This window comes from Mirounga leonina, unplaced genomic scaffold (genome assembly GCF_011800145.1).
Source record: "Mirounga leonina isolate KUSES-001 unplaced genomic scaffold, KU_Mleo_1.0 Mir_82, whole genome shotgun sequence".
Taxonomy (NCBI): domain Eukaryota; kingdom Metazoa; phylum Chordata; class Mammalia; order Carnivora; family Phocidae; genus Mirounga; species Mirounga leonina.
In genome coordinates this window covers 42915671-42938366 of record NW_023270825.1, presented here as the reverse complement: position 1 = coordinate 42938366, position 22696 = coordinate 42915671, and the positions used below count along the sequence as shown (strand labels likewise).

The 22696-nt window shown below is 35.8% G+C and overlaps 1 protein-coding gene across 4 annotated transcripts in view; it reads left to right on the top strand.

Annotated features, from left to right (window-relative positions):
* The window catches only part of KTN1 (kinectin 1), a 110481-nt gene that overhangs the window by 84213 nt on the left and 3572 nt on the right, over positions 1–22696 (top strand). The window contains exons 32-43 of one of the 4 annotated variants that reach the window (XM_034992698.1): positions 442–532; positions 2766–2852; positions 6421–6510; positions 11809–11889; positions 12667–12756; positions 12886–12978; positions 14181–14252; positions 14488–14571; positions 14731–14814; positions 17422–17505; positions 19168–19260; positions 20113–20233. In XM_034992698.1, coding sequence (XP_034848589.1) covers positions 442–532; positions 2766–2852; positions 6421–6510; positions 11809–11889; positions 12667–12756; positions 12886–12978; positions 14181–14252; positions 14488–14571; positions 14731–14814; positions 17422–17505; positions 19168–19260; positions 20113–20233 — 1070 coding nt within the window. The remainder of the gene's footprint in view (positions 1–441; positions 533–2765; positions 2853–6420; positions 6511–11808; positions 11890–12666; positions 12757–12885; positions 12979–14180; positions 14253–14487; positions 14572–14730; positions 14815–17421; positions 17506–19167; positions 19261–20112; positions 20234–22696) is intronic. The other 3 variants (XM_034992700.1, XM_034992699.1, XM_034992702.1) reach the window with 3 other exon arrangements.

The following is a 22696-nucleotide window of genomic DNA, read 5'->3' as shown; positions in this document are numbered from 1 at the left end:
TTAATATCATACTTTTGTTGTGGGTTAGCCATTTAAAGAAAGTCATAACTGATTTCATTACCTTTTGGGAAAAATATTGGAGGGAATGTGTCTACATCAGTTTTCACTCTTCTGAAAGTAGCTACTTCCCTGCCACAGATAAAAATAGAAACAACTATAACTGCAGCAGTTCATATATTCATGAAGTGCTTCTTAAGGGGATGATTTTTCTTGAGCACAAATATCAGCATGCCATATTGTAAAAGTCATTTTTGAAAATAAGAATGCATCACAAATAGGTTTTCTATGGTGACAATTAATAGCTAAGCTTAAAAGAGTTTGCCTTTTAAGTTAATACATTTTGCAAAGCATCATCTACTTGCTGTTTTTATTTTGTAGTAATAAATACTATGTTCACTGTTTACCTAAAATGTTGCTATGTGTATTCATGTTCTGGTTTAGAATTTCAGAAAGAGAGAAAGAAATAACTGTTCTTCAGAATGAGTTAGATTCTTTGAAGGAGGCTGTTGAACACCAGAGGAAGAAAAACAATGTAAGCACATCTTTGTCAGAATAAAGCTTTTCTTTTTATTACTTCACTGAAATGAAGTATGCTTCATCATTTTCTAAAAATTTACTTCTACTGTAGTTTTCTTAATATTTGTAAGAAAGTACTATTTTGTGTGTACCTTTTTTTGGGAGGATTATTAGAGTAATTTTATTGGAGAACAGATATTTTAATGAATAAATGAAAAGACTAATTTGTATACTTCTAATTATCATTTTAGATATTGAAAGTATAATTATTACAGCTTCAGATTTTTTATTTTTTTAAAATACAACTGACTTTCTGTTGAACTTTTATTTGAAAAAATTATTTTTTCATTTCAGTATTTTAAAATCAATGGCATCTCCTTTTCATTTGACTGGGCTAGCCTTTTTGTAAATTAAAAGTAACCCAGTATTGAAACCTAGTATTTTTAGTAATTAGTTTTTTTTTTTCTTAAAGATTTTTTTATTTATTTGAGAGAGAGAATGAGAGAGAGCACATGAGAGGGGGGAGGGTCAGAGGGAGAAGCAGACTCCCTGCCGAGCAGGGAGCCCGATGCGGGACTCGATCCCGGGACTCCAGGATCATGACCTGAGCCGAAGGCAGTCGCTTAACCAACTGAGCCACCCAGGCGCCCCAGTAATTAGTTTTTTTAGAGCCTTCTGGAACCTCCTCTTTTAAACTAACAGATGGTTTAAATTTTTGGTAATTAGCGCTTAGGGGCCTCAGAACATTTATACTAGAATGGGAAGGGATAGCGCCCTAAGAAATTCAAGTCCTAATACTTTTACTGAATAGACAAATAGTGAATTTAGGTGATTTCCTCAAATTCTCTCTGACCAGAAGGTGATACCTGTAAGTAGAATCCAAACATTCTTGTTAGAGAAGGAATTTTTGCACACAAAAGTATGATTGCTAAGACTTGAGCAAGGTAAAAATGTTAGTGAAATCTCTTAAGGGTATATTGGTAGGAAATTGGTACGTGTTTTCTAATGCAAGTTTAATTTTTCAAGGTTTGCATTAATTTGTTAATTTAACAAGTTGACATGTACTTGCACCCCTGAGTTTGTCAAAATTAGGTATGTGAATTGCCCTTTGTATGTTTGTGTAACATTCCTAACAGCATCGCTTGGCACAAAACCTGAGGCGAACCTGCGGACATGTTCAGTGTGTTTTATCACTCGGATTCTGAGATGAGGAGGCCACAGTGAAACGAGTCTAACGCTGCAGCACTGCTGCAGGCACTGGGGCGTGTGAGAAGAGCCAGCCGATTGCGGCGTCGGTCCATGCTAGTTCGGCCCCTACCCTGGCTGTGTATATTTGGCCACATTTCTTAACCTACCGCAGCTGTGGTTTCCCCATCTATAAAATGGGAGTAAACACCTCTTAGGGTTGTTAGGAAGATTAATGAGAATTTATGGGAAGCACCAAGTTCAGTGTTGGGCACATAAGTAAGCATTCAGAAGATGGTGATTATTGGCTTTTTATTTGTTTTTAATCTACTCTTTAGGTTTCTAAATCTGAAGAAAGACTGAAATATAGCAGATTGTCCTTCCTGGTATTTGCTACTGAAATGCTGTTAAAATAGATCTTTCAATTTCCCATGACTTCTGTTTCTCTTCCAAGAGAATGTGGTTTTTAGCCTTCCAGCCTCCCTGTTTTCAGCCTCGATCAAGTAGCTCATATATTCATGTCAGGTTGCTTTATGGCATACACATTTGACCATGCCGAAAGAGATGGGCAGGCACAGGGAGTGACTCTGTTATTCCTAGGTAGACTGGAAATGTGTTAATTCCATAAAACCTGTGTAGAGGAAAAAATGTTGGAAAGTCTGAGTGATAATGGGCCCTGATTAAGAATCACATGTAAAGCTTTTTGCAGTACTTGTGTATTTGCCCTGTCCGTAACCCCTTAATATTTGGTGTACCTGAAATCATATTTTTATCTTGGTTTGTGTTTACTTTTGAATGCTTTCTTCTTTGTCACATGTGCACAGTAATTACTCTATAGCTGGCATATATGGTGTGTATACTAAAACATGGGAAGTGGGCATCTTTATTTTCTCATTCAGACTTCTAAACATTGCTTTTTATTTTTTTGCTAATATACATATTTCCCATTGAAATAATTTTGCAGTAACCAGCATTTAAATGCAGTGCAAAATACTGATGAAGTAAAAAAGCAAAAATCTTTCAATAATGGATAAACTGAAATCATTCTTTCTAAAAATGATTAGGACCTTCGGGAGAAAAACTGGGAAGCAATGGAAGCATTGGCATCAACTGAAAAAATGCTGCAGGACAAAGTGAACAAGACTTCCAAGGTTGTAATGCTAACTCCTAGAAGCAATCCACTGAACAGAGAAAATCTGCAGCTTGTCTTAAAATCAGACTAAAGCATTTAATTTTACTGCAATTTAAATATAAAACCTCCTTATCATCCACATTTATCATCTCTGTCATCTCTGCTTTTTTCATCTACTCTTGAAGCTTTAATTTTGAACATGCAGTTTGTTATGATTACCTGATTGTTTGAGCTTTGGTGATTACTGCTTTACACTGAAGAATCTCAGGAGACCTATGCTACCCGAGTAAGCTCTTGTCACTGTACGCCTCGTGGGTTGGTTAAGGGCACTTTGGTAAAAACCTTGGCCCCCCCCCAAATCTAACTGAATTAACAAACGCATTTGAATACATAGATGTACACGAACTCCCTTAGGTTCTTTGGGGCATACCAAGATGACTCACACAAGGTAGAAAATGATCAAAGTGTTAAGTACAGGGAAGGGAAGGGATCAATTCTGGGTGCTTCCTTAGAAGAGGTGGAGTAAAAATTAAACTTTAGGTTTTGAAGTGGCTATACAGTAATGAGGCATGTGTTATGTTTAGTATGGAATATTAATAGAAGGGATAATTCTCTTGACCTGAGTGTTGAGTATGTAAAGTACTCCTGAAACATATATATAGCTCCCTCTGTCTTCAAAACAATAAAAGCTGTTCTCCATGAGTTCAAGTTGTTCCATGGGTTCGAAGACTCTAATGACTTATAATTGAGAAGAGTTGTTTTTAAAGATGGAGACAAATGAATGTGCTGGTTCAGTCAAGCATTTTGAAAATTTCTACCAAGAATAAATGTGAACAGGAGTATTGAATTTTGTAGATGGGTTAATAAAGTTAATTATGTGATTTAGTTGAGCATTCTGTAAGTATTTTTTGGACCACGGTAATCTGTTGAATTTTAAATGTAGGTCTTAATGACATTTGAAGGACTTTTTTTTTTTTTTTAAGTAGAATAGTTTCTGTAAGGTTTTTAAATTTTTTTTATTTATTTTTTTAATGAAGATTTTTATTTATTTATTTGACAGAGAGAGAGAGTACAAGTAGGCAGAGAGGCAGGTAGAGGGAGAGGGAGAAGCAGGCTCCCTACTGAGCAGGGAGCCCGATGCGGGACTTGATCCCAGGACCCTGGGATCATGACCTGAGCCGAAGGCAGATGCTTAACCGACTGAGCCACCCAGGCGCCCCTCTGTAAGGTTTTTTTAATCAAATAAATGATTGTCATTATTTTTCCTCTAGTGTAATAGATTTGTATTTACTTCTGTACCTATTCACCTGCCTTAATTTTCGCTAAAACCTAAATTTGAGACAGGTGGCAGATACTGGGGACTAGAGAAATCTAGGCCAGGGAAAAGAATAAGTGAGGCCAGGTGGGTAGGACATTATTGTTTTATTGTGAGTGGTTGCCGTCAGTTCCGTTAGCAGAGGGGTTCTGGTGTAGTTTCTGGTTGTTTCTGTTACCTTATTTTTCACTGTTAACACCTGTCTTTGTAGCTTTTATTTTGTTCACGAGACTGCATTAAATGCGAATCCCTTACTTAATATCATGCCATTCCGGCAAGAAATTATGGGCAACTGTTCTAGGCATTCTTGCAAATTGTTTCCAAAAGAGAACTAGAATTTATCCATGTTTCATCATATGCTTGGCGATGAGTATAAAAATTGACCCTTATTTCAAAACTCAACACCAAGTGCCTCGTGGCTTCTTGCATAGCTAATGATCTAGAGAGAACAGAATTTATAGTCTTTCTCTATTTTAATGGAATTTAGACTGTTTTCAGATAGGCTAGGGGTAAAGTGATGTTGATAGACTCAGAACCATAAGTTATGCTGGGAGGAAAAAGAACTATGTAGAACTCCTTTAGTGTTTTAGATGATAGAAATAAGTAACAGTAACTTTATCTAAAATGTAAGAGAGGATGATACACTGCTTTTTCAAGATTATCTTTAAAGTAGTAAGTACTCTTGAGGAGCTACTATAAATGATAGGTTCACATGAAAGATACTTCATAAATATTACACTTAGATAAAAATAGCAATTTTTAATATTAGATCTTTCCCAGGTATTAAAGTGGAATGGAAAGTGCGATCCACAACCAAACTACCAAAGTAGATGGCAACTTTTTAGCAAAATTAGTACAAATCAAAATTAACTTCTCATTTTTCTGCCTCTTGTTATAAATTAGGCACATTTCTTTTACTTAGATTCTTTTTCCCTTGGAAAGTTTTCCAAAAAACTTCGTTGCACAGTGCTCTCTCCCTGTTTTTCTTTAGTGATTGTTCTACCACTTCTATGGTCAGATGATAAAAATGACCTCTTAATTGTGAATTAATTCTGAATTAGCAGTAAATCATTTTCCTTGAATGAATGTATCTTATGCAGTTAGGTGTATTTCTGAAAAATAGTGGACTTTATTGAATCACTGAAAACACTCCATTAAAACATCTAGTAAAATACTGCCACTAATCTTGAATAAAGTTAAGTTTTTTGTGTGTGTTCAGAATGTGATTAATCTCTAGCTTTTTATTGGGTAATTTTAGATTTTCATGTTTAGATTTTCTAAATTGATGTGTATACATCTTAAATCAGTAATGGATTTCAAAGGTCACATTTAAATGGTGTGGGGTAGATAAGGTTGAGATGTTGCTAGCTTGCTTGCCTTCTTGTCACCTGTTGAACTTCACAAGTGTTTTTTTCTTGGCTTGGTTTAGATGTGCATTTTTTGGGTGTCGTTTTTTTTTTTAATTTTGTAGAGGTAGTTGGACTATTAGATTTTTATTTTGCGTGTGATCAAGTCATTACCCTAATTTTGACAAACCATGATTTTGAGTTAATAATTGATATCCATTATAGTTGGTTTTAAAATCACCAAATTTAGACGTGCATTTGTAATACCTTTAAATTTACAGCTGACAAGAGTCCCTGTGTCAGAATTAGTCTTCTTGATGCTTGGTATTGGGGAATTAATTGCCATCAGTTTTTCCTCTTTCTTTCCTGTTTTTCTCATATGTACCACCCATCAAATTTTGATGGCCTTTTTTTTTCCTTTGTAATGTCACTTGACCTTGAAGCTGGAAATGTGAAAGTTGCCATTTTAATCCCATGGTGTTACAGTCCATCAGTGATGCATTTTTTTTTTATAGAGAGAGATTTGCCAGCCAGTAAGCCTCAGTTACGTTGCCCAGGTAGATTTTTTTTTTTTGCATGTAGTTTAAGTTTTAGCTTAGGAGGTGTATTTTTAATTTTTTTGTTCTTGTTTGTTTTTTGCATTGTTTCTAGAAGGGCAAATCACTTGATTTCTAACAGCAAGGAAAATGTCCGTATTATCAGATACTACGTTGGTTTAACTTGAGACGTTATTTAGGATGCTTTAGAGATTTTGCAGATTTTTTCTTATGGAAGCATTTTAACATTTTCAAAATAAATTTTAGCATTTGTCAGTATTAAGATGAATTTTTAAAGTACTGTGACTTTTTTCTCCCTTAGAGCTTAAAAGACTTTTTTTTTTAATTCTATAATCTTGTAAGTTTGACTTGGTTCATCTTCTGCTTTAGGAAAGACAACAGCATGTGGAAGCAATTGAATTAGAAGCTAAAGAAGTTCTCAAAAAATTATTTCCAAAGGTGTCTGTTCCTCCGAATTTGGTAAGATTGATTATTTCTCCAAACAAGTCCTCTTTACCGTTACTTAAGGAAGTTGTGAATAAGCAGCATTTGCATTCTACACTTGGTTTAGAAGTACATCTATTCCTTAATCTTTTCTGTTGTTAATATGGGGTGCTTTTGAGTAGGTAAGATAAATAACCTGGTGCAAAACTCATTTCTGTTTATTCAACTGATACTTTTGTTGTATGCTGTAAATTTTACATAATATAAATATATTTATATTTACATAACAATTTACATAATATAAATATAAAATTATTTAGAGGATTGTAAACATTTGGGAAAGAAATATTAATGTTTAATAGGCCAGTTGTGTTTTTAATAGCTTTATTCAAAACAGCGTAATTTTGTTATTTTAATTTCATGTATTTATATATTTATTTTTAAGTGGGCTCCACACTGGGGATGGAGCCCAACATGGGGATCAAACTCAGTGATGGTGAGATCAAGACCTGAGCCGAGGTCAAGAGTTGGACACTTAACTGACTGAGCCACCCAGGCGCCCCAAATAGAGCTTAATTTTATTTTATTTTATTTTATTTTATTTTTATTTATTTATTTTTATTTTTATTTTTTTAAAGATTTTATTTATTTGAGAGAGAGAATGAGAGACAGAGAGCACAAGAGGGAAGAGGGTCAGAGGGAGAAGCAGACTCCCCACTGAGCAGGGAGCCCGACGTGGGACTCGATCCCGGGACTCCAGGATCATGACCTGAGCCGAAGGCAGTTGCCTAACCAACTGAGCCACCCAGGCGCCCCCCAAATAGAGCTTAATTTTAAATGATTGCATCTAGTTTTAGGAACATTTCATTTTTTAATTAAATGTGTTTAATACTTTGAACCAGGCTTCTTTCATTTCAAAGCTCAAGATTTTGGTCACCTGTTAACTTCTTTAAGGAAAGCCTTGAAGATAATACAGAACAGCTTGCTTTACTTCGGGTTAAGTGAGAGAGAAAAGTTGCTTTGATTCAGAGAATTACTACAGTGAATATTTGAGAGCAGAGAAAGCCAGTGAGAGTGCATGTAGTTTGCTAAAATGGTGTTGTAGGGTCTTTCTTTAAAATTTTATTTATTTTTTATTTTATTTTATTTTATTTTTAAAGATTTTATTTATTTATTTGAGACAGAGAGAATGAGAGAGAGCATGAGAGGGAGGAGGGTCAGAGGGAGAAGCAGACTCCCTGCCGAGCAGGGAGCCCGATGCGGGACTCGATCCTGGGACTCCAGGATCATGACCTGAGCCGAAGGCAGTCGCTTAACCAACTGAGCCACCCAGGCGCCCTTAAAATTTTATTTTAATGGTAAATTGTATAAACACTCAGAAGTAGAGAGAATAGTATAATGAGCCTGCAGTACACAGTCTTGTTTTACCACTTCCTAGATTATTTTGAAGGAAGTCAAACATCAGAGCGTTTCATCCGTAATTATTTTAGTATGTATTTCTAAAAGATAAAGATTCCTTTTAAAATTACATTAAAAATCCTTAATTTCATACATTTTGTCAATGCATTTCTCCCTTTTGTCATATAAATTTTCAGTTTTAATGAAATAACCACATACTATAGTTTGTTGTTATCAGGACCTAAGTAAGGTCAATGTGTGATTGGTTTAAGCGGTCTCTTAGATCCTTTTGATTCCATGGATCCCTCCTGTATGTCAGCAACATCCCCCTCTCCACCCCCTTTTTTTTTTTGGAGAGGGAGAGAATGAATTTAAACAGGCTCCATACCCAGCGCAGAGCCCAATGTGATGCTCAATCTCATGACCCTGATGACATGACCTGAGTTGAAATCAAGTCAGATGCTTAACCAACTGTGCCACCCAGCCTCCCCCCCCCCTTTTTTTTTTAACCTAATGGTTTCATAAGAAATTTCCCAGTCTGGATTTAACTAACTGCATCCCTGTAGTGTCAGTGTGTTCTCTGTACCTTTTATATCCCATAAATTGGTAGTCAGTAGAGGCCTGATGAGATTCAGGTTCAGTACTTCAGAGGTAGGATGGAGTGGGGCAAGACTTCTTCATGGCGGTGTTGTGCACTTTTATCATGAGGTCTATAAATGTCTGCTTTTCTTTCTTTGGCCCACTGGAACTTATTTAGGCTGGCTATCAAATTCTTTTTGACACAGCACTGCTAAACTCTCACAGCTTCTTTGCTTTGTGGTATAACAAGATGTTTTTGATTTATCATTTACATTTTCTGCTCCAAACTTAGAATCAGCTGTTTCTCCAAGGAACTCTCGGCCATTCTTTCTATGGGTGCTAGGTGTGTGGTATAAGTAAATTTAATAGTCTGTTTTATGTGTAATCTGAGTTTAGCTGTTGCTCTCAGATTGTATCTACATACAGTCTACATTTAACTTGTACAAGGAGCAACAATTCTTTAGTTTCCTTTGTAACTGTTGCGGATACATTCAGGTTTGATCACTATAGTAAATGTCTACCTCTGTGGGTTCAACTGATGAGACAACTTGTACTGGACAGACTTAAGGATACACTGTTAGTTCTAGTGCTGGTCTTACATGAAGCCTAGAAAAAGGGGTTGCTACTTATTTCATATTTTTTCTTTTGTGGCCATGACCTGTTTTTATTTCTTTATTCCTACTTTATAATTTTATTAATGGAAATAAAATTGGGGGATTTATTTATTTGGCAGTATTGAGCCGAGAGAGTTAGTGATTATAATATCTATTCTTTACAGATTGTGTAAAATCTGGGCACCTGGGTGGCTCAGTTGTTAAGCGTTTGTCTTTGGCTCAGGACCCTGGGATCGAGCCCTACATCGGGCTCCCTGCTGCTTCTCCCTCTCCCACTCCCCTTGCTTGTGTTCCCTCTCTCTCTGTCAAATAAATATATATATAAAAAAAAAAATTGTGTAAAATCACCAGCATGAAAAATTCTTCTTAATGTAATAGACTCATTCTTAACGGCAATATTACCCTCAACAGCCATATAGTTTTTGGCACTATAAATATTTATAAATCACCATAAGACTTGGCTGATGATATTTGGCTTTTTTTCATCCACTTGTTAAAAGTTGAATATTTCTGCAGGTAGTCTGTTATTTGAGAAGTATATTAACTCTACTAAAGTGAACATTTATAGATTTTTGAAAATGTGAAGAATAGCATAATTTATTTAATTTACGATGATAAAACAATGTTAAGTTTGTTTGGGCGCCTGGGTGGCTCAGTTGGTTAAGCGACTGCCTTCGGCTCAGGTCATGATTCTGGAGTCCCGGGATTGCGTCCCACATCAGGCTCCCTGCTCGGCGGGGAGTCTGCTTCTCCCTCTGACCCTCCCCCCCTCATGCTCTCTCTCTCTCATTCTCTTTCTCTCTCTCAAATAAATAAAAATCTTAAAAAAAAAAAAAAACAATGTTAAGTTTATTTTTAAGTTAATATAGTCAGTAGATATAAAAGGAATTTTACACATGAAGTAAAATCTTTTTACTGTTTTCTTTTGCTTTTCTGCTAAGCAAATCAGTATAGGAGAGATCTAAACTATATGACCTAGAGGAATGTTTCCAAACTTTAGGCAACTAAATCATCTTTTCAGCTGACTTTTAACTTTTATTGAATTCCAGTATTTGAAGCTAAGTAGAATTTTAATGGTATACGTTTAGTCTTGGATCAAATTTATAATATGAGAATGTAATTTTTTGGGGTGCCTGGGTGGTGCAGTCGTTAGGTGTCTGACTCTTGGTTTTGGCTCAGTCAGGATCTCAGGGACGTGAGAACAAGCACTGCATTGGGCTCTGCACTGAGTGTGGAGTCTGCTTAAGAATCTCTTCCTCTGCTCCCCACACCCCACGTGCTTGCTCGCTCACTGGCTCGCTCACTCAAAAATAAATTAATTAATTAAAAAAAAATAGGCTTTTTTGACCACTTGGTACTATGGGGTCTTGTACTTTGGGGTGATCTCAGCATCCAGCTGTATTTATTTTTTATTCTTACTTGATGGAGTATAGAGAATCCTGATTCAGCCATATACTTAAAGCTTTAAGTTTGAACAGTTAATAGAAATTTCATGTGTTCTTTTTTCTTGGAGTAAACTAAACCAAGGAGTTTAAATCAAATTTCCTCTTATTCTCTTTTAAGTATCTAACAAATACTCTTATCAGAGTTTAAAATTTGGACAAGGAGCATCAAAAATGTAGCATAATTTATTCTAAAATCTAGAATGACTAAGACCAAAATATATATATATGTATGCCTTGTGTTTGCATCAGCTAACCTGTCAGCACAAATAGTTTTTGTTGGTTTTATTTATTTATTTATTAAGATTTTATTTATTTGAGAGAGATAGCAAGAGAGAGCACGAGCAGGGGTAGGTGTGAGGAGAGGGAGAAGCAGACTCCCTGCCAAGCAGAGAGCCTGACATGGGGCTCAATCCCAGGACCCCGGGATCATGACCTGAGCCAAAGGCAGATGCTTAACTGAGCCACCCAGGTGCCCCTTTGTTGGTTTTAAATAAGTAAATGTTTATATATTCTTAACACTTCTCATTATGATTTTAAAAACACTTCATTATGTGTATTTATTTCGAAGTATTTTCAGAATCCCTGGAACACCTTCATAGTGTTTGAAATCCTCTGAATAAAGTATTTTCATTTGAACTTTATTAGTTTATGAACTCAGAATACTTAGTTTTTTTGTTTTGTTTTGTTTTTTTAAAGATTTTTTATTTATTTATCTGAGAGAGAGAATGGGAGACAGAGAGCATGAGAGGGGGAGGATCAGAGGGAGACCAGCAGACCTCCTGTCGAGCAGGGAGCCCGATGTGGGACTCGATCCCGGGACTCCAGGATCATGACCTGAGCCGAAGGCAGTTGCTTAACCAACTGAGCCACCCAGGCGCCCCAGAATACGTAGTTTTTGAGAAATGGTTTACCTGAGTAAAGTTTTGAAAGTAATTTATTTTCAGTTTTCTCTGTTTTAAAGATTGAATGTACTCGTCCTGGCACTAGTAAGTGGTAGAGGCTGGAATTAAGTGAGTCCAGATCTCTCTATATAAGTCCAGAGTTCAATTGCAGATATCCTTGGTCAAGGTAAATAAGATGTGATTTTGGTGGTAATACAGAGGTATATTTTCAATGTTTATTTTCAAGGCTGGGGTAGGTACAATTTATGGAGCAGTTACGTTCTTTGAAATTTCCAGAAAGGTGGTGTTTGTCTGTAGGCTTTTTTCATAGTCCTCTAATTTGGTGGTTTCAAATGTTTTACCTATTTCATTTAGATATTTTTGGAAATTGGTTATTTTGACTTTTCTTTTTTACAGAGTTATAGTGAATGGTTGCGTGGATTTGAAAAGAAGGCAAAAGAATGTGTGGCTGAAACTTCAGGTTCAGAGGAGGTTAAGGTTAGTTCAAGAAATGAAGTATCTGTGTTGTAACCAGACATGGAAGAAAGAAGTAAATCAGAATTGTCTTTAAGATAAAGTACATATTATGAATAGAATCATAATGACCTTTTGAGAAAGTGTAAGAAGGTGATTTCATTTTGTATAAATTTTGATAGAAATGCTACAAGTCTTCATTGCATTTGATAAGTATACAAAGCTGATGTTTGCTGTTTCTTTAACTCTGTATCGTAATCATTTCTAAAACTGTATATTTAACTATCTCTTACTCTCTTTTTAGCCTGGGTTTAAAAAGTAAAGATCAGTTGAGGTAGGTAGGTAGAAACTGACTGGTTTGCTAAAGTATCCCCAGATACCTCATTAAGAGTGTTCAGAATCTAGATGTGTTTTTATCTTTGCTAAAATTTGGAAGATTTTTTTGTACCTCAAGTGGCATGAATAAAATCCTCTTTTCCATATGTGAGTAGCATAGGTGTTGTGACTTGACTTCACGTGTGGTTCTGCTTTGATTTTACCATCCTGCTAAAGAGTGATAAGCCTACTATAAATTGTGTAATATATTTTGTAGTAATCAGACTCAGGAAGTTTTATTAGTAAAGACTGAATGACCAAAAAGGTTGTTGAACTTGATTGCTGCTTAAGAAGGTTGAAATGTAGGGTCTCACCCTAAAACAGTTAGAAACCACTTGTCATAATATAACATTAAATGTTGCAACAAATTTGAAGCACAGAAAACTGGTAAAACCAGAGAATTTTTCTTTATCTCACTCTCTGTAGGTTCTAGAGCACAAGTTGAAAGAAGCTGATGAAATGCACACATTGTTACAGCTCGAGTGTGAAAAATATAAATCCGTCCTAGCAGAAACAGTAGGAAATGATTTTTAATCTATATTTTGGTTTTATTTTTAAATTATTAACTTATTCCTTAGTGGCTTAAATAGTTTATCTTGTCATTAGAACATGAATTTTTCAAAACAACTATACTTTTGCCCGTAGGAAGGAATTTTACAGAAGCTACAGAGAAGTGTGGAACAAGAAGAAAATAAATGGAAAGTTAAAGTTGATGAATCACAGAAGACTATTAAACAGGTATCTAAAAAAGCATAGAGCAAGTAGTTCTCAAGCGTGTGGGCCCTGGATCCAGCAGCATCAGGAACCTGGAAACTTGTTAGAAATGCTCGTTCTTGGGCCCCACCCAAGATTTTCTGAATCTGAAACTCTGTGGGGACAGCAGTCTGTGTTTTAAAGAGCTTCCACAACTGATTCTAATGCCCACCCAAGTTTGAGAATCAGTAGTTTAGGGTGTGATTTAAGGTAGTGATCTAGAATGTAAAATGCTTTGGAAGTTGTAGAACTACTGTGCGATAAAATAAGGCAAAGAATTTGGGGTTCATAGCAAGCTTTGCAATGTTGATATGTGACCCATGATATAGTATTTAAGAAAAAGTTAGTGAGTCCTTCTGTTCATGTGATCTGAATGTTCTTGGGCAGTCCTAATTTTTCTCCCATTTACTTGGCTGTGGTAAAGAGTGTCATCTGTGTGGTAGTCATCTTTGTATGGTGACAAATGGTAACTAGACTTACTGTGGGGATCATTTTGTAATGTATGAAAGTGTGGAATCACTATAATGTACGCCTAAAACTAACAGGATATGATATGCCAATTATACTTTAATAAAAATATATTACAATAAAGGGAAAGTAAAGAGTGTCCTCTGTTGCTCACTTGTTTTCCTGGGCCAACCTGTGCAGAATTTAGCATTGCTGGTGGTATTCTATGTTAATGCATTTGGGGATTAAATATAGCCAGTTACTAGTTGGTTGTTAAGAAAAAAAAAATAAGCACTTCTAGCTGGGCCTTAATATCATGCCAATGGGATAGGTTTTTTTTTTTTTTTTTTTTTTTTTTTTTTTATAAAGATTTTATTTATTTATTTGACAGAGAGAGACACAGAGAGCAGGATCACAAGCAGGGGGAATGGGAGAGGGAGAAACAGGCCTCCCGTGGAGCAGGGAGCCTGATGTAGGGCTCGATCCCAGGACCCCGGGATCACAACCTGAGCCGAAGGCAGACGCTTAACGACTGAGCCACCCAGGCGCCCCGGGATAGGTTTTGACGACAATTTAAATCAAGTTAAATGTCTTGCTTTCATTTTCAGGGTCTTTTGAAACTCAGTGTGGCTTTAAAATGAGATGCATTTCAAAACCTCTGAAGAGTCTGATTAAAATTCTACAAGATAGAAGCTCTGTATTCTTGATTTACTTGGTCATATAATTGTTTCACATTTCAGATGCAGTTGTCATTCACATCTTCAGAACAAGAGCTAGAGCGATTAAGAAGAGAAAATAAAGACATTGAAAATGTATGTTATTTCATCGCCTGACTTACAACCTGTGGACTCATTTTTAGCATTAAGCGTTGTCTTAAGATCTGTGTTTTAAGATTTCTTTAATGATGTAGTTGTTACGCTTTTAAGAATATCTTGGGTAGTGTTTGAGATGATACTGTGTTATATTTGTAAGTGTAATAACTTTCCATTGTGGGGGAGCATCATGAAAGGAATTCTTAAATTTAACTTTTCTTTGTTGCATTGCTAGCTGAGAAGAGAACGAGAGCATTTGGAAATGGAACTAGAGAAGGCAGAAATTGAACGATCTACCTATGTTACAGAAGTCAGAGAGGTACTTAGAATTTTTTTGACTTTGCTTCTCAGTTTAAATTAAGTTTATAGTAATGATAAAATATTTCAGTGTAAGTTGTTTGTGGCAGAGCCTCCAAGTAGCGTACAAAACATGGGATATCATAAGGAGATCAATCTTAAACTCTAAACTTCATTGCAGCTGAAAGATCTGTTGACTGAATTGCAGAAAAAACTTGATGATTCATATTCTGAAGCAGTAAGACAGAATGAAGAGCTAAATTTGGTAAGAAGCTTGTTCTCCACTGGGTATCAAGTAGGCTCTGAAAACACTTGTGTTGACATGTGGAGAAACCATCCAAACTTTTTCTCCTTGCTAACATCTTTAGCTTGGCATTTTTGTAAGTTTAAGATAATCTTCGTATTCTGATGACTCCTAAGATGATCTTTCTTTTCTTGACTCCTAAGATGATCCTTCTTTTCTTAGCTCCTAACAATGGCATGTTTGGCTTGCAACTCTTTTCCAGAAAGAAATTCATGCTTTATAAAACCTAATTCCTTGGACAGTATTATTTTTAGTGAATAAAGAAGTGAAACAAATAGATAAAGATAGCCTAAATTGTGAAGATTCTCTTCTCAGAGTTATGATAGTTAACTGGACCTCTTATTTTCTAACCTGGAAGGAGATGATTGAAGGTTGAAGATACGTATTCTTCATTCAAGGGCAATAATTCATTCCAGCTTCTTAATTTAACTGGTCTTTCTATAGATTATAGATAACAAAAAGCTTGTGAAATTCTCATCAGCATAACATTTAGAGCATAGTAATTCTAAAACTTAACGATAAGGTTAGCTAAATGCCTTACAATGACATAGAGTACCCTGTATTCCCATTCTTAAAATTTCTGGAAATTTACACTCCTTCTGGCAAGCTTAGCTGTTAGATAAATATGACTAGCTCATTGTATGTTTCAAACAATCATTTTGTCTTTCTATGACTGAAAAATTGTTACAACACATGACTAAATTGAAAGTATCTGAATAAACTCTAGGAAGATTGTAGATAGTTTTCTCCTTATCCCAAGTTAACCCTGCCTAGTTTGGAACTTTCTTAGTACTGCTGTGTGTACTAAGAAAGAAAACTTCTTAACTCGTTCATTTGTGGTTGGTCTTCTGTATTATGGCAGTGATTTATGGGAATGAGGGCTCTTTGAAAAGTACACATAGAGCCCCCCCTCTTTATTTTTGAAATAAAATTTTGGTTTTACTTATCTTCATTTTATTTAATTGAATCATTGCCACTGCAACGTGTGACTAGTTTTATACATATGCTTGCTTATATATTGCACACATCAGGACTGTGATTAGGCCATAACTACAAGCTATAAGCCTCACCCTATAATGTGTTTTTAAAAAGTCATTTTTAACTCCGTTTGTTGGAGATAATACTTTTAACTTTGGTGCTTGGTCAAAGCTGACCCCAGCAGTAGCATCAAACCCATAGGATTATGGTTGACTTCAGCCTAATGTTCTCTTTGTATTTTTGCCTCTTTACTTCTGTTAAGGGGCCATTTTAAATGGTACTTGTTTCTTATTTTTGCCTTGAATTTGTAATCTTTATTTTAGTCTTTCTGCTTGTTTGCTCAGGATAACTGTTGCCACATTTTAAGATAAAATAATTTTGTTTGCTTATACATACATTGTATGTTTGGGGGTCAAAGGAATAATTATCTGATGTACTAAATAGAGTTAAGTGAAAGAGCAAAAACTGAAGCATTTGGGTATTTAGAGAGTTCTCCAAATAAAATTTCCAAATGGAATGTCCCTCACTAATTCCTTCTCCAGTTTGAAAGGTTAGTATCTTATATTTCTCCCTTTTGGATCTCCAGAAACTGGGATGGTATGCCTGTCGGTGTGAGGCAAAATCAATTAACTTGATGAATTTAATAAAGTTATTATCATTGTAGTCCATTTCCCTCATTCATATTTAATTGGAGCATTTATCATGAGAAGAGGCATTATATATTGGCACTAGAGTTTATAGAACTTTATAACTGTTTGGACAAATTGGTTCTTGAGAATTGTTATCTTAAGACATTGCTTTAACAAAACATGATAAAATAAAATTAAAAAAAAAAAACATCGCATATTGTATAATTAGGCCCTTATGGTCTTGCACTGATCTCTTTAGTGATGTTTTAAAGGATGATCAACATTTAAATTTTTGAAGTTTTCATTTTACTGGATTTGTAATCTTCCATTCAATGTCTTTTAAAATATTACACAATTGACTCTTTTTTTTTAAAGATTTTTACTTATTTATTTGAGAGAGAGAATGAGATAGAGAGAGCATGAGAGGGGGGAGGGTCAGAGGGAGAAGCAGACCCCCTGCTGAGCAGGGAGCCCGATGTGGGACTCGATCCCGGGACTCCGGGATCATGACCTGAGCCGAAGGCAGTCGCTTAACCAACTGAGCCACCCAGGCCCCCACACAATTGACTCTTAACTGTATAGGTCAGAAGGCCTTAAAAAATTGATGAGTAAAATTTCTGGCTACTTGCCTTTTAATTTAATTTAAATATGGATGAAGTACTTTATGAATAGTAATACTTTTAAAAGGCACTTTACTGGAATGTGATGGTTTTATTTTTACATTTACAGTTTTCTCCTCTGAACCCTAGTTTGTTTCTGTAGCTTTTCTTATATTTAGCTTTCCAGATGGGAACCTCCACTGCTTAGCTTTTCTATACATCTGGTGCAGCATATTGGCTAATCCACTGTGCATAATAACTGTTAGCAATCCCATTCTTTCTCATTCATTCTTCTAGAGGTCTCAGCACAATCAAAGAAGGATGCAAATTAAGTTAATTGTGGTGTTCCTTTATTTTTACAGTTAAAGACACAGTTAAATGAAACACTCACAAAGCTTAGAACTGAACAAAGTGAAAGACAGAAGGTAGCTGGTGACTTGCATAAGGTAAGACACTGCTTGTCTTGAAGATGCCATATCATCATGCTATGTTGTGCCTTGAATCTTAAGTAAACACACTGCTAATTCTGGATTTGGTTTTTTTGCATATTAACGTGTTTATAAATTTAAACTGTTTTACAGTTGCATTTTTGGAACTAAACTTTTTGGCTTGTTTTTCGATTGTTCTTAATTTGCTTCATTATTTCAATACATTTATATAAGTAATTGCTTTATAAAGTATAGATTAAGTTTTAAATGCAATTGAAGGTACTCTTTTTTAAAAATTTGGTTACATCCATGTATTGTTTTGTTGGGATTTTCTTATGTAGTTGCTTACAAAGTATGTTTCTTTTGATTTTTACAGATTCAAAATGTGTAGACCTCTGATGTTTCAGAAATTTGTTCCTTTCTTTCTTTGTGGAAATACACTTTCTTAATCTCATATATAAATAGGGAGCTTTTAAGATTACATTTCTTACTCTCTACATTAGGATGGCAAGTTATTTGTAATTCTGTTTTTAGATAGTTTTAATAGTGCAAGTCACATGCTTATCAAAGCTGCTTTAGAGCTATGATTGTGTTTGTGGGAGTCATTAGCAAAACAAATATGTCACTTTTTTAAAAGTTGGAAGAAATATTTTTGTTTTGTATGATACAGCTTCTAATTGTTATGTAAAAGTCTAGGAATCCATTAAGAGTACACTTAGCATGATGAAAAAATAAGTGTAGGAGTCCAGAATTGCTTCAAATTATTTTGGCGTTACTGTTACCAGTAGATAAAATGTGAACTCAGGATGTTTGTTTCAGAAGTAGGTTCATGATACATTGTCAAGGATGAGCAATCTGACTTACTTTGATATAGGTGATTTTAATTTTTGACCTCTTGATCACAATATAAAACATGCATTTTTAGCCTAGCAGTTTCGTGTCTCAGGTATTAAGGATATTAAACAGGTGCTCAAAGATATGGATGTGCCGTGTTATTTATGATTGCTAATACAACAGTGGAAGACAGTAACTGCCCCTTATCTGTAGACCAGAAATACTGTGCAACACTTGATTAGAAATGTACATAAATAATTATTGATATAAAAAGTTAACAAAATACTTCGTAAAACAAGCAAGTATAAAATAGCAGGTATGTTAAAAGCCCATTTATATGAAATTTTCTGCCCAGATTTTTTGTTAGCACTTGTATGTATACAGGAGGGATCTGGACAAGTGGGTCAGAGCAAAGCCACTATTTAGGATTTGTGGGACATACATGGTTTCTCTCACATACCCTTCTTTGTATGTTTAACACAACCCTTTAAAAATGTAAAAACCACTCTTAGCTTGTGAGCTATACAAAAACAGGCTGTGGACAGATTTGGCTGATGCATGATCTAGACTAATGTTAACCTAAATATCAACTGTGGCTATTTCTTCTTTTAATTTCTTTATACATTTTTCTCTGTTGTTTGAACTTTTTAAAACAGCATATGTTTTTATAATCTGGTGAAGGAGGAAACTTTTAATTTTGGAGGAAAAAACTGAATAGATTGGCTTTCCATTGTATTTTGAGATGAGCTTTAATCTTGTAAAAAATATGTTAAGAAAATCACTTTTTTTTTTCTCATAATACTCCATTGTAGTATTTAGAGGCTACCATGTTGCTTTTCCTTACAGGCTCAAAAGTCACTGGATCTTATCCAGTCAAAAATAGTAAAAGCTGCTGGAGACACTACTGTTATTGAGAATAGTGATGTTTCCCCAGAAATGGTATGCATTTTCTTTTACCCCAGATCTCCAGGCTAATTACCTTGTAAATTACATGAAGAATAAAAATGTGCTAGATCTGTTTCTGACTAAAAAAAACGCCTTTGTAATGTACTTCCATCAGTTATGTTGCATTCTTACTGAAGGTCATCTTTTCTTCCAGATATTTTATCTCTGAAATGCACTGTTTTTATTAATGTTTGTTTTCACTTGAGCTTGTAAGACAGTACATTAATTGTAATGTTTGTGTTGGAAGTATTATGGTATACTGCTGAAGAATGTGGACTTTGTTAGATTGCCTGTGCTTGAATCCTGACTCTGCTACTTAGTAGCTGTGTGACTTTGGACAACTTTCCTTAGCCTCTGTGTGCTTTGGTTGCCCCATCTGTGAAAGGCAATGATAATAGTACCAATCCTGTGAGGATTGTTGACGGGAATAAATGAAATGCGTTACTATCTAAAACACTTAGAATAGTGCGTAGCACTTAAAACAGTGCTGCCTAGCATTTAGGGCTCAATATATGTGAGCTTACTTTTACTGTTATAAATGTGCTGTCCTTTGGTGTCTGGCAGATTTTTTTTTTCTGAAAGGAGAAATGGATTTACAACTACTAAACAGGCTCTAGATTTTTGCCTTTGTTGGCCTAGTGACATAACATAGCTTTCTTTGGTGCAACCTAATTTGCATCACTAGATAGCAAACACTGTTTCTGTATGTGGTTTTTGTTAATTTTTATGTCATTTTCAAGATTTTCCATGTTTGTATTTAAAACAATAAAATATTTTCTGTTTTAGGTTGCAAATGCCTTTTCCTTATGTTTGGAGTTTTTTAAATCACTTTCCTCTTCTTTTTAGGAGTCTTCTGAGAAGGAGACAATGTCTGTAAGTCTAAATCAGACTGTCACCCAGTTACAGCAGTTGCTTCAGGCAGTAAACCAACAGCTCACAAAGGAGAAAGAACACTACCAGGTATTAGGTAAGAATAACTGAAGTACTGTTGTCTGTTTATGGCTAGTTGACAGAGTGTGTGTGAGTGTATTTGTAGTGGGGGTTTACCAGGACTACGGGAGCTCCCGTTGCCTTCCTGGAAGTAGTCTCTCTTTCTTTCTCTCAACACCTGCAGATGACAGCTTTAGCTTTCTTGGAGTTTTATTTCCATTTCTTCCACATTTTGGTCTTGCAGCTTGGAGGGGGGAAAACCTTTTGTTTTTGCCTCCTTTGATCTTCTTAAAAAACAGACTCTCTTACGACTTGTTTACCTAGGTTTTGTTGCATAATATGGGCAACTACTTCTTTAGTTGATCCTGATCTTAGTTCTGGTAAAGTGTCTGTGTGATTTTTTTTTTTTCTTTTCCTTAATGACTTGGTAAAATAAAGTGACTGTAATATTTTTACTGATAGTAGATGCTGAATTGAAAATCAAGTCATCACAATTTCTTTAAATTGAAACTGAGTTTTTACTTAAGTCTGCTTATAAGGTAATCAAAGAAATCCCATTTTTTAACTCCTAAAGTGAGTCTTAATTGAAGATAAGTAAACCTGTTTATCATTAACCAAACCATATTATGAAATTTTATTGCCCTCCAGATATATTAGGTGTCCTGGAAAAGTTGGATGGATCACCACATTTTGGTTATAGGGGCATTCTGTCTCACTTTATAGAATGATTGTCATCTGGTCTGCCTTAGCATAAACTCTCCTTTAAAATGCTATTCAGGTCAGTTAGCTCCACAAGATTTCGTAGACAAACCCAGCTCATTCTTTTAACCTGTCCGCAAAAATAATTATACCTTAATCTTTTATCCTTGGTAAGCTAACCTCTCCATTGCCTATAGTTAAACTTCTGCCACATTACTTCCCTTCTCTAAATTAGAAAATAATCTGCTTCCTGCGTCACTGGTAACTCTCTTTCCCATGTCTTCAGCCTTATTCTCTTCCCTGCACATGCTCCTTCTGTTCAGTCTTGAAAACCTGCTCTAATGTCTTATTTTAACCTTCCTTCAGGTTACCACCTTAATTTTTTTTTTTTAAAGATTTTATTTATTTTGACAGAGATAGCGAGAGAGGGAACACAAGCGGGGGTGGGGGTGGGGAATGGAAGAGGGAGAAGCAGGCTTCCCGATGAGCAGAGAGCCCGATGCGGGGCTCGATCCCAGGACCCTGGGATCATGACCTGAGCTGAAGGCAGACGCTTAATGACTGAGCCACCCAGGCGCCCCCCACCTTAATTTTTTTTACATCACTGTTTAACAGAGATTCTTAAAATAAGAAACTATTCTCATAATATCTACTTCTTTAATTGCTATTAACAGCTCCATGTACTCTAGAATGCCATTCCAATGAAAACTTTTTTGCTGAGGTCATTAGTGATTTCCTGATACGGAAAGTATAAGAAAGTATAAATTTCCAATATAAGAGACTGAAAGTAGTTATGAAATATGCTAAATAGGCTGAAGTCAGTCCATAGGCCTTGGTGTGATAAGAAAAGGGCTTCATGGGGCGCCTGGGTGGCTCAGTTGTTAAGCATCTGCCTTCGGCTCAGGTCATGATCTCAGGGTCCTGGGATCGAGCCCCGCATCGGGCTCCCTGCTCAGCGGGGAGCCTGCTTCTCCCTCTCCCGTTCCCCCTGCTTGTGTTCCCTCTCTCGCTGTCTCTCTCTGTATAAAAAAAAAAAAAAAAAAGAAAAGGGCTTCATTTCTGAGAGCCTAAAAAATTGTAAGATTACTTATTACCCTGTGCCTTTCAACCTTGTCGGTATTATCTCTCCAGCATCTCAGAGGTGTTCTTTAATATTTCTTTTTCTTCCCAAACACGTGGTATGCTTATATTAAGTCTTAGGAACCTATTTCCACATTGGTCATTTTCCTATTAAATTTGAGACTTATACTGATTGTTGGCAGTATAACACTTTTATTTTTCAGATTTTTTCTTCCTGATTTATGAAATTGTAGCAACTTGTTAAATATGTATATCCTGGCAACACAGCTAAAACTGAACTGTTGTTTGGCAGGCAGCTCCCCTAAGTGATAACTCTTTGGTCAGCTAATGAATGTAAGTCCAAGTTTGGCAGGTGAAAAGGTGGTTGAGCATCAGCAGTGCAATGTGAAGGGCAGAATGGGTTGGATAGAATGGATTGTATGAAGACAGGGTCTGCTAGGCACTTGAGAATTCTTCCTTCTATAGGTTCTACCCAGCATTGGCAGTGGTAACCCCTCCCTACAGATTCCTTGGTTCCCACAGCCTTCTTTGTTTTTTTTTTTTAAAGATTTTATTTATTTATTTGACAGAGAAAGACACAGCGAGAGAGGGAACACAAACGGGGAGTGGGAGAGGGAGAAGCAGACTCCCTGCCGAGCAGGGAGCCTGATGCGGGACTCGATCCTGGGACTCCAGGATCATGACCTGAGCCGAAGGCAGTCGCTTAACCAACTGAGCCACC